General features: G+C 38.6%; 2 protein-coding genes across 5 annotated transcripts in view; one reads left to right on the top strand and one right to left on the bottom strand.

Annotated features, from left to right (window-relative positions):
* Nucleotides 1-18,192, top strand: part of LOC115741211 (E3 ubiquitin-protein ligase RGLG2-like) — a 20,866-nt gene extending 2,674 nt beyond the window's left edge. The window contains exons 1-12 of one of the 4 annotated variants that reach the window (XM_030674986.2): nucleotides 13,389-13,538; nucleotides 14,187-14,419; nucleotides 14,854-14,938; nucleotides 15,027-15,167; nucleotides 15,255-15,368; nucleotides 15,587-15,684; nucleotides 16,156-16,235; nucleotides 16,313-16,418; nucleotides 16,518-16,645; nucleotides 16,744-16,924; nucleotides 17,562-17,618; nucleotides 17,766-18,192. In XM_030674986.2, the coding sequence (XP_030530846.1) occupies nucleotides 14,198-14,419; nucleotides 14,854-14,938; nucleotides 15,027-15,167; nucleotides 15,255-15,368; nucleotides 15,587-15,684; nucleotides 16,156-16,235; nucleotides 16,313-16,418; nucleotides 16,518-16,645; nucleotides 16,744-16,924; nucleotides 17,562-17,618; nucleotides 17,766-17,846 (1,293 nt within the window). In that variant the 5' untranslated portion in view covers nucleotides 13,389-13,538; nucleotides 14,187-14,197 and the 3' untranslated portion in view covers nucleotides 17,847-18,192. Of the gene's footprint in view, nucleotides 1-8,918; nucleotides 8,926-13,388; nucleotides 13,539-13,635; nucleotides 14,106-14,186; nucleotides 14,420-14,853; nucleotides 14,939-15,026; nucleotides 15,168-15,254; nucleotides 15,369-15,586; nucleotides 15,685-16,155; nucleotides 16,236-16,312; nucleotides 16,419-16,517; nucleotides 16,646-16,743; nucleotides 16,925-17,561; nucleotides 17,619-17,765 lie in introns of those variants that run through there. The other 3 variants (XM_030674988.2, XM_030674987.2, XM_030674989.1) reach the window with 3 other exon arrangements.
* Nucleotides 919-5,189, bottom strand: LOC115741218 (U3 small nucleolar ribonucleoprotein protein IMP3-like). Its single transcript, XM_030675002.2, has 5 exons — nucleotides 5,038-5,189; nucleotides 3,400-3,708; nucleotides 3,161-3,268; nucleotides 1,631-1,705; nucleotides 919-1,454 (listed from the first exon to the last, which is right to left on the bottom strand). The coding sequence occupies exons 2-5, from the start codon at nucleotides 3,531-3,533 to the stop codon at nucleotides 1,220-1,222; spliced, it is 552 nt and encodes a 183-aa protein (XP_030530862.1). The 5' UTR covers nucleotides 3,534-3,708; nucleotides 5,038-5,189; the 3' UTR covers nucleotides 919-1,219.

The raw sequence follows: 18,192 nt of genomic DNA, 5'->3' as shown, positions 1-18,192 counted from the left end.
TCATAAGTCATCATTGTTCCAACAAGCTCATCCAAAGCCATTCGTCGGATCCTCATGGTTTTCTCGATTGCATTCGTGATATCTCCACACTCCTCGAGCAAAGCTCGTGAGTACTTTTTTTTTGGGGAGGGGGGGCGTTGGAAAAATTATACAAGAGTTCATAAATTCTGTATGTTGGTAATCTATACAAATAAAAGTCAGTGAGTATAAAAATTTCAATTTTCAAACTATGAAATAAAGTTAATGACTTAATAAAAATGTTTATAGTTGATCAACAAGTTACCAGGGAAAAAGGTTTCCGGTTAGCATTTTTTTCAGATAATCTTCTATATTCACTAACATTTATTAAGATTCATTTGCAAGCAAGAATTTTATTTTGTTTTCGCTCGGAACAATAGAATTTCGAGTATGAAGCATTCACTTCCGTGCTTGGAGGCATAACTTGTGTCTTTCTATTTTATTTTATTTTCTATAAGCAAGATATTTCATTCACAAAAGAGTGGATTAATACAATCTCGCAAGATTGTCAACAGCACATTAAAACAAAATCTGATCTTGTCGATTCATAAAGGGACTGTAGACATAAAGTCAAGGTCATGAACACATTAATGTGTTCTGTTCCCTTCCTCTGTTCTATTGTCCAACTTATAAACTTCAAACTTTCTTTCAACCGAAGAAAGAAAAAGATAAAAGAAAACCTTCAAACTGAACCGTAATGGAGTTTGAGGAAATGCTAGTCGAGTACGCCTGCTTCTTTTCAGCAAAAGGGGAAAACATTACTTCTAGCTTCAGCTAGGTGCAACAGCCTTAGCATCGCCTTCTCCGAAGGGACTGAAACTTCCTTTAAAACAGCTAAGACTTAAAGAGTCCCTCTGGTGAAAAGATGGAAAACATTAGGCTTCATTCCATCTGCATAAGTTGTTTCCAGCATGCGTTTCCAGCAAAGGTGTTCAATCCATGAATCCACTCACAAACATGTAACTTCAATGCAGCAGAAACTTATTTGCCTACCGTGAACTTGGCCATCGAGAAATGAGTAACAAAAACTAGTTCGAGCTTATGATGACTACTCCTTTTCCATTTTGTTTCCCAACTCCCCGTAACATCTAAACAACGCAAAGCAAGCCATCCGGATTTCGAATATGAACCTGTGAATGCAGCATGAATGTCAGTGTGAGCTGGCTAACTGTATGCAAACACAGAGCCTCCATCACACGGCCTAGCAGTTCATTGCATCGTAGTCGTCTAACTTCTCGTTGTACTGGAGGACCTTTCTCTTTATCTTTGAGGTATCTACCCACGTCACGAAATCTTCCATATTCCTCGTCACGAGGAATGCTGGATCTGTAACCGTTTCAGGACCAACTCGGATGTGACCTTGCTCGATATATGTAACTGCTTCCTTCAGGTGCTCTGCAAACTTCAAACGCACGAGCACCGTCGAAAGCCTCCGTCTGAGAGCAAAACAGATATGTAAACCTGGTGAGTGCTCGATAAATTACGAAAAGGAGCACATTTTTGTGTCAACACAGAAAGAATGTAGGACGGAAGAGTTGGGTTGTATCCCCAATTTCCATACCATTGATAATCAGTTGGTATGACTCGCATAATAATGCAAAAATGCACTCACCCACAAAAGGATGAAACTGATAAATGATCACACAATGCCAAGCTTTTCCGTGTCGGTATTACCCCCATGTTGTACCTATCGTGAAAAGCAATAGTTTCAGCAATTTAAAAATCTTCCACTATTGCATGAAACTGCTCTGATCAGAGGAAAAAACCGAGCATAAAAACATTCTAAATTATTCATGGGGAGCAATCTTAGAGCTCATAAAAGCGGTTTCAGGATTGGAAGGGAAGTTGTTAAACAAAGAAACCAGACTGGATATTATGGACAAAGCTGCACTTTATTTAGCATTGTAATGAGCTGAGAAAGTGAGTGGCTGATGAGTTATTTCTAGTCATCGTTCCAAGGTTAGAGATTACACAAAAACCTTCTGAAGCACAAAGTGTGCAGACAAATACCCGGCACATTGTCAAGCTACCAGAACAATCCCATACACCTTACCACTTGATGGATATGATATGCCTGAATGTCCTCAGTTGGAATCCGAAGAGATGAGGACTCAGATTAAAGACTAGCAAATTGGCAAACATTAATGTCTAACCACAAACCTAGGAGATGCTTTTAGTAATCAAATCTGGTCAGCACATACATCTAAATGCAGGATTAGTCTGACATAGTTGTAAACAAAACAACAGTCCTAAAGGACTTTGATTGACTGCTATTACTTCTATAACTAAAATTAAGAGTTTGGTTGGCCCTCCCTTCATGGTCTTGAAATTATCTAATTTGTTCATAATTCCTATTTTACAAGAAGACTGATCTAGCAGTCCCGGATCATGTCCATAGTTCAACTATAAGCAACATTTATAGATGCTACCACATGAATCCAGATAATCACCTCCACTCCATTCAATCAATCATCAACTGCTTTATCTACATGTGGTTTTGACAAGTACTTGATATATCACATCCTCTGGCATTCACAAGTATTTCAAAGCTTTTTTGGATGGGGACAGAGCGTCCTAGCTTGGTCATGGGTAGCTTAGGAAAATCAAAGCAGGAAATCAGCAAATGCGGAAGAACGAAGATGTTTAATTGCTGCGCAAAGGAGGCCTAGCCAAGTAACAGCTATAGCCACATCACATCCAACTCAATGTCAATCCTTCCAGGGAAAACTCCAGTCTATATGTGAATCTGCTCTTCTAGCAAGTCATGCAAAAGATTAAGGTGAAACAAAGTCGCAAAATCAAAACTGTGCTATTTCTTGTCCATCCTAACCCTTCCCATAACTCATAGCCCAAAGCAAATAGCTTTGTTCAAAAAGAAAACTGCCAACAAACCCTCGAGGAAAACAATCACACAGCCAATAGTCTGTTCACCATCAAAACAAGAAATCTAAAAACCAGTGTTCTAATTGAGGTAGTTTCCCCACAACACAAAGCGAATGAAAGGGAACTGAATAGATCTTCACTTTAAACAATTCTCTTCCAACAAGAAGTTCCAATTTAACTCCCCATATACATAATTTTGACTTCATTTTAGCCCATAAATGAACATAAGGCCAGCAGAAAAGGAGGAACCAGAACTCACAACTTCTCCAGAAGCGAGTCGGTCATCTCAACACGAAAAGGGTCTCTCGGGTCCATCTGCTTCAGTATGTTAACCAGCTTCTGCACCATTCTGCACAAGCTCGAGTACCTTTTTCAACCCAACAAAACCATCACAAAATCTGAATTAGACACAAACATTTTCTTGGCTAAATCCAAAGAAATATGCATCGCAAGTAGAACAGAGTGGGCTTGTTACAGGAGAGAGAGAGAGAGAGTTACTTCTTGTAATCGTCCCGACCAGTGACGTGATAGCGTCGCATAACCTGAGCTTCCCTGTGGCCGCCTTCTCTCTTCCATTCCAGAAAGTTGACCTTCTTCAACAGCTTCTTCTCGTGGAACTTGAGCTTCCTCATGGCTCACCAGAATTTGACACAGACCAGAGGAGAGAGAGGGAGAGAACAGAACATATAAAACCTAGAAAGACACCAACTTCCTTATGTCTTCCAACTCTTGAATTGCATCAACGGCACTAATCGAACTAGTCAAGCGAGGCCTCAGTACATCAACTGCTTCCTTGATCTTCAATTGCTACAGAACACATACATAAATAAAGTCTGGATTAAACAGTGCATGCTAAGTTTGTGCTACCACTTACTTACTTTGTTAAAATAACAAAGGACAGGGAAAGATTGTAAAAACGAGCCTCTGTACAAAGCTACAGGCAGGGAATGCAGACCCAATTACTCATCACAGTCAATTCATAGCATTAAAACAACTTAATCATTCGCATTATTCACTTCAAGAAGCTGTTGTTTCAATGTTAGAACAAAAACACTCATCATCAATAACCTTCCGTTTCTGCTATGTAAAAATAACAACTGATTTAATGTAATGCCAAACATAGAGTTCCCTAGATAATCAAGCAACAGCAATGGAAGACATAAATATACAAATTTTGTTGAACATAATGGCTTTCAACAGCAGAGCCATCAACATGGTACAATGAATTAATCCGCTCAAATCATAATCTCAAGAGCCCGTATACTTCAGGCTTCAAATGCACACACATGCCCATAAAAATTCATCGAGTACACATCCCCGCACACGTGCTTGCACAAAAGTATGATCACTAACAATGATGCCAGCTGCTGTAAGGGTAACTTTGTGTACTCTTACTCTTTGTTTGGTAGTACACATAGTCAAAAACAATTGGTACATAACATCAACTTTTCTCTTTACATCCTTTGAGTTCTAAATGCCTCCATTTATGACAAATTTGACATAGTGTTGTTTTACTCTATTTGGTGGAAATATGAAACATGACAGATTTGGTTAACAATCCTTGCCGATAGCAAGGGACAGAAATATGAAATAGTTATTTAAATACTTGTCCATTCTTTCAACGAGTGAATGCAATGACGAGTTCCATCTCTTTCCAAACTACCTAGAAAAGCTCGATATATTTCTTGTCCGGCATGTTAGAGTGGAAAATGGACTAAAATACATTATATTTCAGCCATGGCTTGCACGAATGCAATGGCCAGCAAAGTCGAGCTTTTGACTGGGATTTTGCAATGACCTCGCTCGCCTCCTACTGAACTCAGTCTCATTGCAAAATCCCACCTCGCTCGCCTCCTACTGAGCTCAGTCTCAAGCCCACAACTTCCCCAAGCAAAGTCGAGCTTCAGCCATGGCTTGCACGAATACGATGACGACACCAGCGACATTACCTGCTAGCAATCGCCAACTCAAAGCCCTAGCCTTTAGCCGAATAACAAAAGGGAAAAAAAAAAAAAGAAACAAAAAGAAGCGAGCTCACTAGACAAGCAAATTCATAGTGGGAAATAGATATCCAATTTGGCACGAATCTAAGCAATCGAAAACAGATCCACCAGAGAAAGAGAGAGATAGAGGAACCTGCGGAGAGATGCGATGATCGAAGAAGGCGAGCGAAGCAACAAGGTGCAGTCGATCAGGAGCGAGGGAGAGCGAAGTAACAAGGAGCAGTCGAGCGCGACCGAGGGCGAGCGAAGCGCGAACGAGCAGGAGCGATACAAGTGAAGCAGAGGAGGAAAGCCTGGTAAGGAGATACCGTCGGGAAGTGCAGGGATTTTATGAAGAGCAAATGTGGAATTTTAATAATACTTTGAGGGCAAAAAAGACAACTGGGGAAATTTCATTAGTCTATTCACGTGAAATGGTGTTAATACCATAAAAAACTCTAAACTGTTACCCAAATTATTTTTATGACCACAAAAAATTTCAAATTGGCATATTTATGACAAATTTATCTCAAAATATTTTTTTGACTAAAAAAAATTTTAAATTTATATACATATGACAAATTTACTCCAAACTAGTATATTTGTGATAAATTTACCCTCCGTTATTTTTTAAAATTTTTTTACCATAATATTATTGAATTGGATGACACGTGACAATTGAAATTTGTATCAGTTTAGGATTTTTGCCATCTATTTGTCACAATGTATTAGTTTGGAATTTTTCGTGGTATTACCAAAAATTAAAGAATGGTAAATTTATTGCATGAGTATCAATTTGGAGTTTTTTATGGTCAAAAATTTTAATTTGAGGTAAAGTTGTCACATGTGTACTAATTTGGAATTTCTGGTAATAAAAAAAATAGTTCGGGATAAATTTGTCACTTGTATACTAATTTGTGGTTTATTATGGTCAAAAAAATAGTTCGGGATAAATTTATCACGGGCATACCATTTTGGAGTTTTTTGTGGTAAAAAAAATAATGTATTAGTTTGGAGTTCTTCGTTGTATTGATTTTTTTTTTTTTTGGGTCGAAATTTCATTAATTGATACTTCAACATTCAGAAATGAAAGCAGGCCTGCCTTGGGCCCATGAAACATTTCTGTGAATAATTAGATCCATGTAAAATTTAGTGAATCTCCAATTAAGTTACCGAAGGTGTGCCTGGATTTGACCTTTAGTTTTTATTTTTTATTTAATCAAAATCTTGCGGCTCATGTACATTGATTTTTTTTATCAGTTCGAAAACCACAATCATTGAAATGGTAAATCTCTTGCTCGGATAGTAAATTGCACATTCTTTTACATCCTCGGACCTTTTTCGGGCTAGCATTGTTCGCAATGACTCTAAGTGGATAGTCATATATAAAATTGATGAAATTCCATGTGCCGGTCGGACAAGGACCAGCAGATGAGTCAAATACTACTTATAACTAGCCCCGATGTTGTTAATTTTGAAGGTATTAGTGGCGATTTTCGGACACGTGGGCAGATTTAAAACTAGAACGAGGTACGTCATCATAATCGCGTCTTCATCAATGCTCTCGTCTTCGTATGGAAAAGCAACAACTCGTGATATCAATAATCTTGGAGAAATCACGAATTAATGGCTTTCGATATGATCTCCGACGACAGCCTCACATTTTACATTTGATTCGAAGTTTTAGAGTTTTTTAGGGAATTAGTCTCGGAAAAATCATTGAAAAAACAAAAAACGAGAGAACGGAAACACGGTAAAAGGATTGAGTGAGACGTTGGATGAAAAACATTAACTTAATGATCTCAAAAAAAAAAAAGTGGTTTGCAATTGTTCAGATGAATATCTGCGTTTCTCTTTCAACCTCTTGCTTATTGCGTATGTATTCAGAAGAATTGGACAAAAACCCGGTTCACCAGAAAACAAAGTGACCTGGTGAAGAGACAAGAGACTCCAACTAGGGGTGAGCAAATCGAACCGCTCGGACCGGAATCGCCCGGACTGAACTAGGACCGATGATCCCATTCCCGATTCTAGAGGGGTTTGGTCCGGTTCCCGGTTTCTAAACTTGGAACCGGTGACCGGGCGGTTCTATTCCCGGTTCCGGGGACATAGGATCGGATCAACCGCCCGAACCAAACTAGTCAATTTTTTTAAAAGTAAATCTAATGTTTACTTGTTGAAGTTTTTCTTTGCTTCACTTCGTAGCCCTCTTTTTTTGCCTCTTCACTTCTCTTGCAAGTCCCAGCAGCTGATCCTGACTGTCTTTGTGCCTCACCCATTGTTCTTACTCAATATTTTTCATGGAAAGCCAAGGAACAATGCACAGCCTCTCTGTAAAAAGTTCAAGAGCGCATAGCGAGCATGTGCCGAAGATTAACCTAGAGAAGGTCTTCGACAAAACACAGAAGAGGAAAGATGTCAAGTCGATGCAAGATTAAGAAGATAATTACAGGTACATAAATTTTTCACGAACATAGGTTCCTTGGAACCGCTCGGGAACTGGATCGGACCGATGGTCAGGTCCGGTTCTCGGTTCTCAGGGCGGCCGGTCCAATCCCCGGTTTCGAAAAATGGGAACAAGGACCAGTGGTTTGGTTCTCGATTTTTTAGGGGAATTGGGACCACCGGACCGAACCGGGGATCGATCACCCCTAATTCCAACCCGAGTTGCATTTTATACGGTCCAATGACGAGGGGGTTGTTTTTGTTTTTTTTATGAGGGTCTTGGTTGTCTTGTCACAAGACGGGGATCTATCATGTGTTCGATGGCTCTTGATTTTTAGAAAAAAAAAATAACATAAACGATTTATATAATTTGGCTCGATGTATAATATAATCTTTGAACTTTTAATTTAATCAATGTGATCCCCGAACTTTAGCCCGATATGTAATATTATCCCCGAACTTTTGAATTATTTAATGTGATCCTTGGATTTTTGGTACATGTTCGGTTTAATTGTCCAACTATATAAAAAATGACCAATGCTGTCACGAATTTGAATTAATGAAAAGATAATCTTAAACATTTTCATATTTTGTTTAGGAACCGAATTAAATATGTGCTAACAGTTCAAGGACCATAATGAACAAATTAAAAGTTATGGATCATATCGAACAAATTAAAAATTTGAAGGGCACATTGTGTATTGGGCTAAAATTCAGGGATCGTCTGAAACATTATCCCTTGATTTTTAAATGGAAGGGCGGCTAGCATCGACGACTCCTTTGAACATGCCCACACCGGGACATACCAATTTGGGTCATTTATGCTTATTCGAGCGGGGCTCTGCACTGGACCACCAAATGCGAGTCAAATAAAGCGGGAGTTATCCTATAGCTGTCGCGTGAATCGAATCTTCGCACCCCCGATGAATCCAGAATTTCTTTTGGAATCGAGAGAAAGCGGGAGCTTTCAATTTGTTCGAACGAGGCTCCAAATCACATGGGAGGGAAGTCTTATTGAAATCGGTCAACCGTTTCGGTGGTCATTCACCGGCGGCTATTTACGCACGACGGAACATTGGATTTTAGGCCACGGGCAATCCACGTGCTCCTTCTATGGTAGCTCATTATCAAGTCTTGAGTCACATCTTGTTGTATTTCTAATTGATGGCGACTAAGATGTTCCTATCTGCTACATCTATTTTAATATGGAAAAAGAAAAATTCCCTTCAGAACAGAAAATTCTGAAAAGTACTCCGATAAGATTTTCTTATGGAATATTCCTGAAGTATGTTTTTTTTTTTTTAAGTATCCTTACAAAGTCGCGCGGGTTTGATTGTTCTGGATCGATCTATTTTCACTTTTTCAATCTAATAAGAAACAGACTATTCTAATTAGGACTAAGAGACTCGAGATGGATTACTTCTTCCTCACTCAACACCGAGCGATCGACTCGAACATAAGCTTAATTCGAGAAAAATGATGCTTTCGAAATGCGAAATCAATGCTATTTTACCGTCCTCGCGCTCGCAGGTTCCTATGCATTTACCAATCTCTCGAGAGGGTCCCTGTATTTTCACCGATCCTTCGAAGCGTGTGCTTTCCACCAATTCAAATTTTGGGAATTAATCGTCTAATCACTCAATTTTAGGCGCCATTAGTGGGTGCTAAGTGCCAAATTCCACGAGAATTACGGGCAACGGCTCTCAAGCCATGTGAACGAACACCGACGTTGACTTGCGACTTTTCTTCGGCCGCCGCTTTTTCAAGGTGCCAAAATAAGAGGATTATCCATTTCCCGTGCACATCTTTCCAAGAAGGACTAACATGTTTTTGAGTAAAATTCACGTGATGTGATTGAATTAGCGAGGGCAAGAGTCACTTTCGATTAATCTCGTTTTAATTAGCGAGGGCAAGAGTCGCTCTCGATTAATCCCCCGGTTAATACAATCTATAAGCGAAAAAGACAAGCGAAAAAATGAAATAGAAAAAGACAAGAAACAAAATATTTGTCCTCGACTCGAGCTATAGCTTCTCGAGAGATGCTGCCCCGAGATAAAATTGCAATTGATTGTTACAGTAAAGTCAAAATAATTGCCTAATTTCTTAAAGAAAAACCCCTCAATTTTGCGGTCATTCCCAATTTTGCTCCAAACTTCTTTTTGTCTAAAAAAAAAAAATACTCAAACTTTCACTCGAGTCCATCTGCCATCGCATCGCATCTAAAAATCGTCACTAGCTTCTTTAAAGTTATCGACAATAGAGATTGTTAGAAGTTCATTATCAGAACTCTTGCTTCATTAACACCATAGCCTTAGCGTCCTAAATTTCTAATCTGGAAGAAAACTTATGGCGATTATAGATGCGTGGGCAGTTTAGGACTAGAGCGAAGGTTTTTAAACTTTTTTAGACCAAAAAAGAAAGCTTAGGGTAGCATGAGAATTTGACCTAAATTTGAGAAATTAGTTTTAAGGAATTTGCTGTCAAAATAATACACATAAGTGAATAAATAATCATGGGAAAATATTTGCCTCATCTAAAGAGAGAGGAAAAAAAGCCAGAAAAAACCCTAATCCAAGCAACTGTGACACATTCACCTAAATTTTTAGTTGTGATACTAAAAAGCCTAAATTTATATCGGTATGACATATTTACCCCAAAAAATTTTCTTGTTACACTAAAAATCCCAAACTTATACTCGTGCAATACATTTACAGTAAATTATTTTTTGCGACACAATAAATTTCAAACTTGTATCCATGTGACACATTTACCTCAAATTTATACCAGCGTGACACATTTATTTTGAATTTTTTCTTATGACGTCGAAAACCCCGACACATTTGACAAATTTTACCCCAAGCATTTTTTTGTGACTTCAGAGACCCTAAATTAATATCCATGTGACTCATTTTATCTCAAAATATGGGGTAAATATGTCACATGGGCACATGTTTGGGGTCTATTGTTTCACAAAAAAGTTCAAGGTAAATGTGTTAATAACAGAATACGATTTTTTAATAACAGAATACGTTTTTCTAAATTATAATAAGTGGCTAATAATTTGGAATATCGTCGCGTTGTGAAAATAGTATAGAGATATATAGAAAATATTATATGCTCTTCTAATCATGTGGATCAAATTCATCTCAACTGTTGAATACGCGGGCCTAACGATGTGACTCGCATAATTGATGGTCTACATGGTACTAATCCACGTGATTCATGAACCATGCAGTAATTTCCGAGGGAATTGCATAAATTAGTCGATAATAGACTTTTCTGGGTGGGACCAAAAATAATTTTCTTATGGCAAAAGAAAAAACAAAATAAAAGAAGACACTTCTGCTCAAGTCTTCTTCCTTTTTTCGTCCGTTCTGCTCAAAAGCCCTTTCGACGTATTGCAGATAAGGTCGCATCGCGAACAAAAGGGTTTTTTTTTTTTGGTCAAAGAACAAAGGGATGTCTTTCTTTTTTTTGGTCGGAGAACAAAGGGATGTTGACACGCAAAAAGAAGGAAATACTAACCAGCCAAGTCAATGGACAATTCCCACAAAAAAAAAAAAAAAAAAGCAATGGACAATATCGGAAAAAGAGAGAGGAAAAAAAGCCAGAAAAAACCCTAATCCAAGCAACTGTGACACATTCACCCAAATTTTTAGTTGTGATACTAAAAAGCCTAAATTTATATCGGTATGACATATTTACCCCAAAAAATTTTCTTGTTACACTAAAAATCCCAAACTTATACTCGCGCAATACATTTACAGTAAATTATTTTTTGCGACACAATAAATTTCAAACTTGTATCCATGTGACACATTTACCTCAAATTTATACCAGCGTGACACATTTATTTTGAATTTTTTCTTATGACGTCGAAAACCCCGACACATTTGACAAATTTTACCCCAAGCATTTTTTTGTGACTTCAGAGACCCTAAATTAATATCCATGTGACTCATTTTATCTCAAAATATGGGGTAAATATGTCACATGGGCACATGTTTGGGGTCTATTGTTTCACAAAAAAGTTCAAGGTAAATGTGTCGAATATAGATACAAATGTTGGCCCGAGGTGGAAGCTTTGGGAGGAAATATCTAACGTGGCGCGATCAAAACTTACGTGATAATTAATAATAATATTTTAATATTTTCAATGCATTTATTTATTTATTTTCTTTCTCCTTCTTTTTTTTGTTCTTTCCCTCTTCCTCTAGTCGGTCGCGATCGTTGCTAAGCAGGGATCCTAGCCACTGGTGAAGTTGACCTCCGACCCTTGCCTCTGGCCGGTCATTAAGGTTCAGCAACCGGCTGGAGAGAAAGGAAGAAACAAAAAAATGAAAGAAAAGAAAAAAATAAATATAAAAAAATATTATTGAAAATTGCCACGTTAGTGCTGATAACCTCACGTCGGCGATTTTTAATTAGAATTGATCGGAATGATAAAATCGACACAAATACAAAAATTTAGAACTGAATTGACAAAATAAAATTTTAAGATTGAATTGAAACAAATGCAATATATATGTTTTTTTTTTTTTTTTACAATTATCCCTTCTATGAGAATTACACGCAACAGCGCTCAAGCCACGTGAACGAGCAACCCCGTTGAGTTGCGACTTTTCTTAAGCCACAGCCCTTTTAAGGTCCCAAATCACGAGGATTTCATCCATTTTTCACGTGTCTCGCCAAAAGACTAACATAATTTCAATTAATCTCGTTTGAACTGGCAAGTGCAAGAGCCGCTCTCAATAAGTTGAGACTGGAACTAAACTTGAGGTTTTTTTTTTTTTAAAGAAAATTAGCCCCCAAAATAAGATACCAAGGTTTCTGCAAACACGTAAGTGATCATTGGATACTCTACAAATCATGCATGCCAAGGCCATCTCAATGGTTGAATACGCGGGCCTCACGACGTGACTCGCACGATTGACGATCGATATGGTATCGATCCATATGATTCGCGAACATTGCAATAACTTAGAGGGAATCCCGTAAATTAGTCGAGGATATACTTTTACGGGTGGGACTAAACATACTTTTCACATGACAAAAAGAGAAAAAAGAAAGACCCTTCCGCTCAAGTCTTCTTCATTTTTTGCCTGTTTCGCTCGAAAGTCCTTTCGATTTCGATTTAGTAGCGAATAAGGACACATAACGAACAAAGGGACGTCCACACGTAAAAAGAAGCAAATACTGAAGTCAATTGGACAATTTAAAAAAAAAAAGAGATATCTAATGTATAAAATGTATGTCTCCTTGAAATATGACGAGGATAAAAGTTACACGAACGGCAAAAACCAAAATTGAACGGGTCATATGGATCTTAACAATGCACCGGCTCCATTCGATGGAAATTGGAGTTACTTTCGTTCGAAACCCCGAACTCGCGAGTTGTGACCGAGGCCAACTCGGTTCGGCTCACAGAATAGATAAAATCGATCAGATTTTATTTATTTATTCACGTGTTTGGTGACGGGATTAAAATTAGTTTCCTTAAAGGCGCCATGTTGCACGTCCCACCATGTGCATAGTGCGCCCCCAATAATGCGAATTATAAAATTGCTTTCATATTACAAATCATTTAATAAATAGACTCCTCGTCAAAAGAATACATATTATACACATGGGTGTAACAAATATGCTTACTTGCTAAAAATAAAAAAAAGTACATCTATTACGTGGTTAGTGTACCGAATAAAAACTCCATAATAAATGAAATTTAAGAATTTGATTAGTAAATGACGGTAAAATCTTTGCATTATGAACGGAAATATTCGGGCCTAAATTGTTCGCGAGAAATGAACGGTTTCTAGAAACAAATGATCGAATGGAAAATATTTTCATCCTCAACGAAGATATTAAGGAATAGATTATTGCCAATAATAATAATAATAAATAATTTTTTATTTGTATATTATATCGATCGTCACAAATAATAAAATAATTTTTAAATCATTCAATCTTTAAAAAAAAAACGGAGCACCGTTTTGGCCGCCTTGAAACTTCGAAGAAGTCCCCCTTTGGACGGAGACTAGATCGAGTGCTTTTTTTAATAGAAAGTATTTTTAATTTCCTTTTCCTAATTTAATAAAAACGTATTTTCAAATAAATTCCGAGTCCGCCATGATTGAGGCTTTCCTTCACCTACCGAGCTTAGATGCTCCGCACCAGCGACGATGTCGCAGCGACCATCTTCTTCGATCGAAGGTGGGTGATCCTTGGACGTGTTCAGCGGTCCCTGGTTTACTCGCAGTTAGGTGCCGTTCGTTTCTTCCCTCGTTCTTTTTTTGTTTTTTTAAGTCGAATGGGGGGTCGTGGTTCAATCAAGATCTCGACAGATTCCGTTCGTTTTCGGAGTTTTTTTAGAATCGAGACCCAGCGGTAGGCATGTGTTGTAGACTGGTCCTGTCTGGTTGCGGTTGAAAAGCGTCGATTTTTGCCTATTCCGAGGAGCGAGAAACCAATTTCGTCTTCGCATGCTGCTGCTGTTGTTTTGTGGGCGCATGTGGATAATTACTGCACAGGATAGCGGTCGTAAGAGAAGTAAGGAAGAAGATAATACTTTTTTGTTTGCTGGAAGCAATTGATTGCACGGTTCACCCTTTCTGGCTGCGCCTTGTGCCTTTCTTGTACGCTTTGAGAAGCTTTTTGAGAAGTTTCTGGGAAGTTTTCATCCCTCAAAAGAGGACTGATTCAGCTTTGAGCAGCTATAACTTCTTTGCTTGTTCTGTTTCTTTGGTTTTTCATTTCTGGGTTTGTTCTAGAGTCTTAAAGGGTTGGCTCTTTTTTCGCTTTTCTTATATTGAGGAGGAAGAAGAAGGTTTTGCGGATGGTGAACTGCTTGTGATTTTGTAGATTTCTGAGTTATGGGTGCTAAAGGTTCGAGGGAAGGGAGTTACGGTGAGAGTTCTTCTTCATGGAATCCGCAGTACAGGTATTCACAGTCGCCATATGGTCAAGATACTCAGGGCTACCCGCCTCAGCCGGCTTACGTGCAAGAATATGCCAGTGGCGCGGCCGGAGATAATAGGAGGAGGCTAGACAGAAGGTATTCAAGAATTGCAGATAACTACAACTCGTTGGATGAGGTGAGGTTTTCTTTGCGATTTCATCACACAAGTATCTACTTTCTTCAGTTCACGGCTCTAAATTCATGGGATACCCCAGGACAATTTTTCGAGCAAGACAGCAGTTTCATCTGATGCTATCTAATGTAATTAGAATAGCTCTAAGATATCTTTTTGATAAAAGTATGGCTCTTTTGGTTGAACAAAAGAGCTGACCTTTGCTGGCTGGTCAGCTGGTTCATTTCGCTCGTCTACTTGAAGAGAAGAGGCTTCTCCTGTTTGTTGGGAGTGGTTCCATTACGTTGTGGAGATAGCCTGTTTGGAACAGGATTTCGATCTTGTCTCATTTGTGAATACATGCCAAATCCTCATAGTTACTTTTCCTTTCAATCTTACTCTTGATTTTGACTTTTCAGCTCTGATGGGAAGTAATGTCAAATGTTAAACTTCTGCAGGTGACAGAGGCACTTTCACGGGCTGGCTTGGAGTCTTCCAATCTTATTGTCGGTATTGATTTCACCAAGAGCAATGAATGGACAGGTTTACCTCAGCCCCTGTACACATGATCATGCATTTGGCGGTATATTTGATATTATTGCTGAACAATTTAGTGTGGTTTTGTGACCAGGGGCAAGATCATTTCACAGACGAAGTTTGCATCACATCGGAGATGTTCTTAATCCTTATGAGCAAGCAATATCAATTATTGGCAAAACCTTGGCTGCTTTTGATGAGGATAACTTGATTCCATGTTATGGATTTGGAGATGGTACATGGTCATTCATCTTTTGTTTACTCTCCTCAACATGCTTGTCCAAATTGTGGAAGATAATTAGTTCTTCTGTTATGTAATCAGCATCAACACACGACCAAGATGTATTCAGCTTCTACCCAGATGACAGATTTTGCAATGGGTTTGAGGAAGTTCTGAGCTGTTACAGAGAAATTGTCCCTCATTTGAGGCTTGCAGGTAAGACTGATAGTTCTTGTCACCTTATAGTATCTTCTACCTTTCTCTGGCTCTTCACTTTATTATGATGTTGTAGAGTACCCTCATGAGCCTGTTGAATTTGAAGCCTGGACATATTTGAACACGCGTGTACTACCTTCATATAGTACACAGCATTTTCACGATTAAATTGCTTGATATGATTATACTGCTTACCTTTTTTGTTTCCTGTATGGTAGGTCCAACATCTTTTGCTCCTATCATTGAGATGGCCATGACAATTGTTGAGCAGAGTGGTGGACAATATCACGTTTTGGTGATAATTGCGGATGGACAGGTATGCAGCCATCAATTTAGACTCCCGATGTTCCTTTTCTGTATGCTCGTGTGCATCTGAGACCTATGTTTTTTCTCTCGTCTTAATGAGGAGTATACTGAACTCTGTGGAAGTTGAGAACCATCCATGGGTGTAACAGAAAGGTCATTCAACTAATTCATTCCACATATGGTATGAGGACCTTAGGGTTTTCATTCCTTGGCATCAAATAAGATGTAAACACTGATATTAGCACTTAGAATTGCAGTATTTTTTTCGGTTCTCTGAAGCCACCTTGATTTTAATTTAAATTTCCGTTCACAATCCCCATCTTGATTTGACAACTCATATTGGAAGCATTACCTTACAAAAGATGTTCTATATAGTTTTCTGTTCAACCCCAAAGAAAAATAAAAATCTAGTACATGTGGTTGAGTCGCCTAGCCCAAACTTTATGACTTCTCTTCTCACGCAGATTTAGATTCTCTGCAGGTGACAAGAAGTGTTGATACTGACCGAGGCAGGCTAAGTCCCCAGGAGCAGAAGACTATTGAAGCCATCGTTGAAGCAAGGTACATGTGGTAAACATGTCGCCTTTCAATTATTGCTTTTACAACCGTATATGATCTCACATTCTCGTTTGTTGCAGCAAGTTTCCTCTCTCTATTATTCTAGTTGGGGTTGGAGATGGGCCTTGGGACATGATGCACGAATTTGATGACAATATTCCATCTCGAGCCTTTGATAACTTCCAGGCAAGTGATATGGAGCTTGACTTTTTAATTTTCATATTCCCGGTTAGTATGTTTTTCAAGGTAACTGATGGGGTATTTTCTGGTTTTCCCTTTTTTAAGTTTGTCAACTTCACTGAAATAATGACAAAGAATGTGGCACCCTCAAGGAAGGAAACGGAATTTGCTCTGTCAGCCTTGATGGAAATTCCTTCTCAGTACAAAGCGACCATTGAACTTAATATATTGGGGTAACTGTTAATTCGCTTACTTGAGTAGTATCCCTGAAATAGGAGTTTCCCCTACTATGTGATGTGATTTTCAACTCTCTTTTTCTTTTGATGAGCAGCGGTCGGAAAGGCAATGCTCCTCGACGGGTTGCTCTCCCCCCACCACATGGTGTCCCATCCTTTAGTAACCCAAAGACTTCGCGTTCGATGAGTTTTGAACCAAGTGTCGAGCCTTATTATGAAACTAAGGGACATGTTACTGCTACTCCTCCAGCCACGACTTCTACTTATGATAACCAGGTATGGAATTGTAAACCAAAAGAGTCATTCTCGTATACGTTTAAGGTTAAATGTTAGTTTTAAATGAATGGCCTCTCGTGTGGAAAGAAAAAAATGCTTGTGGCAACCTTCGCCTTCATTCAGCATGGAATAAATTTTTTGAATTCTTTTGGAGCTGCTAGTTCTTGATTTTCGAAGTTGAGTTTAGCTTTCCGACTGATTGTCCTAATTTAAGATGAGGAAAATGGGTGAATAGACTTGCAAACTGAATTGTAGGGAGGATCAGCATTTTGTTGTACGTTAAAACATGGATTAGGCAACAAGTGTTGTTTCTTCGAAACTTTTCCATGAGCAACATGATTTACTTTTTTGTTTGTTAGTTTGATATGAGATAAAAAACAGTGTTTAGTGGCTTGATTTTAATTATTTCACTGCTAAAAATATTCAATGAAGTTGCTTACAGCTCTTGTATGGATCTTTGGATGTGAAAACCTTTGCAAGCTTGATGTTATTAATTGGACATTGATTTGCACATAACCTGGAGGCTTTTACGAGTCTGTTTTGTGGCCGCTAGACATGCATCATTGTTCATCTCACTTGAAGTTTTGCTTGCTACCTTGCTCGAGATTACGCACTCTTTGTATGGCATTGTGTGCAGATTTGCCCCATTTGCCTCACCAACCCAAAAAACATGGCTTTCGGTTGTGGTCACCAGGTGGGTTCATTCCGAACTTTTTTACTTATTCCTCTCAAGTTTTTTTAACCCTTTTTTTGGGTTTCTGGGGCTGGGTGTGTATCGGTTATGTTGTGCAAAAGGTTTCATTGTCATCAATAACCTTGGCCATTCTTTACATTGCGACAGACATGCTGCGAGTGTGGACAAGACCTTCAGATGTGTCCCATCTGCCGAAGCCCTATCCAAACAAGAATAAAGCTCTACTAGGCACCGAATTTGCTTTTGTGTGGATTTGTCTCCCGTCGGTCAGAATTCGTCTTTCTTTTGTCCATTCAAATGTTATGTTCTCTTCGTTTGGTATCTAATGCTTGCTTCAAAGGGAAGGAGGAAAGTCGGCATAAGTTGTTAATATCTTAGGTCATTTGTTGGTCTGTACATTGTCGTAATGTAGATTCTATTGGTTTCTTCTTTTGTGTTTATTGCATTTGTTTGCTAACAGCAGAGGGCGGAGCGATTATTGATGGAAGAAAGATGTTTGTGAACTTATATGAAGTGGGCTGTTAAAAGTTTTTTCTGGCACGTACGAAAGGGCCAGTGAATGGTTTTGATCCCA

This window comes from Rhodamnia argentea, chromosome 8 (genome assembly GCF_020921035.1).
Source record: "Rhodamnia argentea isolate NSW1041297 chromosome 8, ASM2092103v1, whole genome shotgun sequence".
Classification (NCBI taxonomy): Eukaryota; Viridiplantae; Streptophyta; class Magnoliopsida; order Myrtales; family Myrtaceae; genus Rhodamnia; species Rhodamnia argentea.
This window is presented reverse-complemented; position numbering and strand designations above follow the sequence as displayed.

Coding starts and splice junctions, on each gene's coding strand:
- LOC115741218 (XM_030675002.2), bottom strand. CDS start 3,533: ATGAGGAAGCTCAAGTTCCACGAGAAGAAGCTGTTGAAGAAGGTCAAC. Junction 3,269..3,399: donor GGTCGGGACGATTACAAGAA/GTAACTCTCTCT, acceptor GGGTTGAAAAAG/GTACTCGAGCTTGTGCAGAA. Junction 1,455..1,630: donor TCAGTTTCATCCTTTTGTGG/GTGAGTGCATTT, acceptor TTTTGCTCTCAG/ACGGAGGCTTTCGACGGTGC.